At 40.5% G+C, this 3,249-nt stretch overlaps 2 protein-coding genes across 2 annotated transcripts in view; both read right to left on the bottom strand.

Moving 5' to 3' along the window:
* The window catches only part of stxbp1a (syntaxin binding protein 1a), a 682,465-nt gene that overhangs the window by 307,953 nt on the left and 371,263 nt on the right, over positions 1 to 3,249 (bottom strand). The gene's annotated exons all lie outside the window — the stretch shown is intronic.
* arrdc1b (arrestin domain containing 1b) overlaps positions 1 to 3,249 on the bottom strand; it is a 47,189-nt gene that overhangs the window by 4,294 nt on the left and 39,646 nt on the right. The window contains exon 4 of the mRNA XM_010796081.1: positions 577 to 731. Coding sequence (XP_010794383.1) covers positions 577 to 731 — 155 coding nt within the window. The remainder of the gene's footprint in view (positions 1 to 576; positions 732 to 3,249) is intronic.

Raw genomic sequence — 3,249 nt, 5'->3', positions numbered from 1 at the left:
ATTGGGGTACTGCTTTGCCCGGTCTTAGCTGAAATGTCGTGGGTAAATGTGATGGATTCGATTTGTTCATCTTGGTGTGTGAATTCCACACCTTCACACGACGGTGTTTGCCTTCTGTGATGCGCGGGCTGATGACGTTGCATCATCATCACTACTTCACGTCAAGACGAGTTAACTTTTTTTTCTTCTCAACTTTGTGTGGAAAATTGCGGGGATTATGCGGCCTTTTGATAAATATGCGGCCTTTTAAAAATCTGCGCCATTTTGCTGATTATGCGGTAAATTCTGCGATCGCAGAATCGCGTTTTTCTGGAGGGTCTAAAAAGGGGAATGATAAGAGTAAGGAATGTAGATGGAGAAGAGGAGAAAATAAATGAGATCCTGCTCGGCCATGAAATCAAATAAGCCTCCACCTAGACACACGCTGATCAAATAAAGAGTGCATTTCAAAGTCCTTTCTTCTCCTTCTGTTTCTGGATTATATCCACAAAGAAAACAGAACGGCATCATTCCAGTTTTTATAGGAATACAATTAGATAATAGATGATTCAAAAGTAGGGACATTTGTGTACTTACTTCAATTTCAGGCACCTCATTGAGGTTGAGCAGGTTGAGAAGGTAGAAGGCTCTCTGGGCTTTGTAGTCCTTAGAGAAGCGTGGTGTGTCGATAGCCACCCTCACTCGGTAGATAATCTTCCCAAAGGGTCCCTCAAAGGAAGTGGGGGCAGCGACTAAAGAGAGAGGCAATTAGATAATGGTTACTTTTAAACTGAGGGCAGTCCAAACACTTTGTTTATTATTAAAAGGTTAAATTAGGAGAGTGTTTCCCAGCTTCTTAGATAGTTCCTATCAGGGGGAGGACAGAGCTTAAATCTGTGTCCTTATCAGTGCAGGCCCTTATCAGAGCTGTCACAAGACGTAAGGAGCGTTTTTTTATAGTCTCATTCCTGTTTATTCAACCGAAATGGGAAAAGGACACTGACTCTTCTGCACTGACCCGAGGAAAGGTCAGTGCAGAGGAGGAAACAGGGAGGGTAAGGCAGGAGGGAAGGACATTCAAGCAGAGAGAGATCAAAAGTAACTATTTGGGGAGAAAGGAGATAGAAGAAGAATTATTAATGTGTGCTTCTCACTATTCTAAACGTGTCACTTTTTGAACTGATGCTCATTCAGATGTTAATGTCAGCGCGGCAGGAGGCTGCTGCAGGGACTAATCCGCTGCGGCTGCTGTCAATGAGAATTAACCAGGAGAAGCGGGTTGCTTTGTTGCAGACAGCTTGGTAACGGAAAGCGCTGTGGACAGACTGACTGAAGCTCCAGACTGACTTTCCCTGGAGACTAGGGCTGCTCAATTAATCATATTTTATATCGCAATTACGATTATGGCTTGCAACGATTACGAAAACAACGTAATCGATTTTTTTTAATTATTAAAACATTTTTTTTATTGGTTTTTCAGTTGAGTTATACTTAAAGTTCAGGGTAATCAACTGTTAAAAACATACTGTTCAAATTTGTTTTCTCCAATAAATGGATGTTTTCAAAGTAAATGGATAAGCGTTTTGAATAATCGTGATATCAATTATTGACCCAAATATCGAGATATGATTTTTGCATAATCGAGCAGCCTCTAGTTTCTAGCAAAACATATTTTAGAGATGACATGAGCAGCCCTATCAGCATTACCATTGGTGGCCAAAAATTTTTTATTTGGTCTTAAATTGTAGTTCAACATTTATTTCCTGTTACAATTATTGACCCAAATAACGAGATTAGGATTTTGCATAATCGAGCAGCCCTACTGGAGACACACGCTGAGCTCCTCTGGGCTGCTGAAAGTGGCCGAGGATGTGCAGCCTCACCTTGTTCCTATGAGCTCAGACAAACACCTTCCTCTGACTCTTGAGCTGCTGTTTCTACTTCAGCTGATAACATTATTCACTAACCCTTAGGTTTCCTAATGGGCTTGTGTGTCTAGGAACCTAATGAGGACTCAGCAGATGAAAAGCACCAGGTACCTGCAGTTAAACTGGGCCTATATTTTTTTAAAAGTGAAAGTTATTCATGATCCCCAGAAGATGGATTCTAATGACCTTGGTGATTCCAACATTTGTGTTTAAACTTGTGGTTTCTGGGACACATTTTGACCAATGTTAGAGACCGTTGGCCATCAGTCGGACGCAATTAAGCCTCTGGGGAAACAACTGCTATTTAAAGATCTTGTCGTAGCCAATGGAGATGCAGATAATGATCCAGGCAAGATGGGAGTGTGTTCCAGATGGTATTTGGGCCAATGCGCTAGCCTTTTTGCTCTAACTACTGAGTGTTTTGCATGCAACCAAAGTCAGTTCAAAACTATTAGTCCCAATACAAATGAAAGAATGAATGCTTCCCCAAGAAAACAAATGTTGTCCCGCTGCCTACAGATCTGTACTGAGAATAACTCTTGGATGGCGTTAACCCCTCACATTTTGGTACAGACATTTTGAAAGTTACCTGTTTAACATCAAAGTTGTTGCATTTAGCTGTGCCTGAATTACAGCCTCAGCGTTTAGCATGGATGAAGACTCTTAGTAAATTGATTATTACTCAACACTATCAATATATTTCGTATCAGTTTTACAGTTGAAACACGATATAATAAGAACAAAAAAACTTATTTTAGTCATTATCTAAATGTGTAGGCCCAGTTTGAGCTCTAACCTGTTAAATCACCAAACACAATTATTGTCAAAGTAACCTTTTTTTTTATTAAAGTTGCTTAAGTTTTAAAATGGACCATCACTAAAAAAACAAATCTCGGGATTTAGATTGTGACCTCAGAGGCGTACAATCAAGTAGAGAAGGTCTTATCTGCATTTGTGTTGTAAGACAGGAATCCCTATCTGGGGTATTTTTACATGCTTTGTTGGACATGCTTTCTTATAAATGTGGGTTAAACGGGCAGCACCTTCCCTGTTTTGAAATGTCTTTCCACAGTTGACAGTGTAATTTTCTAGAGATAGAGGGGTATTAGATTATCAAGGCTGCTATGGAAACCTTTAACATCAGCTGCTTACGGCCGCGTTTATCTCGGATTTATTTGAGAAACAACTCCAACTGGTCTTACGTGCTCCCTGCACCAAAGGGAGTAAAGAGGTGTTCCTATCTGGTCCTCCTATGCGTCCGTTACTTATGTGTATTCTCTGACTCACACACAACCCTGCCACTAACGCTTAAACCCCTTTACTATTCAGATTGAAACACTCA

The sequence above is a fragment of the Notothenia coriiceps genome, unplaced genomic scaffold, assembly GCF_000735185.1.
Source record: "Notothenia coriiceps isolate Sejong01 unplaced genomic scaffold, NC01 NC01_scaffold00037250, whole genome shotgun sequence".
Classification (NCBI taxonomy): Eukaryota; Metazoa; Chordata; class Actinopteri; order Perciformes; family Nototheniidae; genus Notothenia; species Notothenia coriiceps.
Note: the sequence above shows the minus strand (reverse complement) of the source record. Positions and strands in the feature narration are given on the sequence as shown.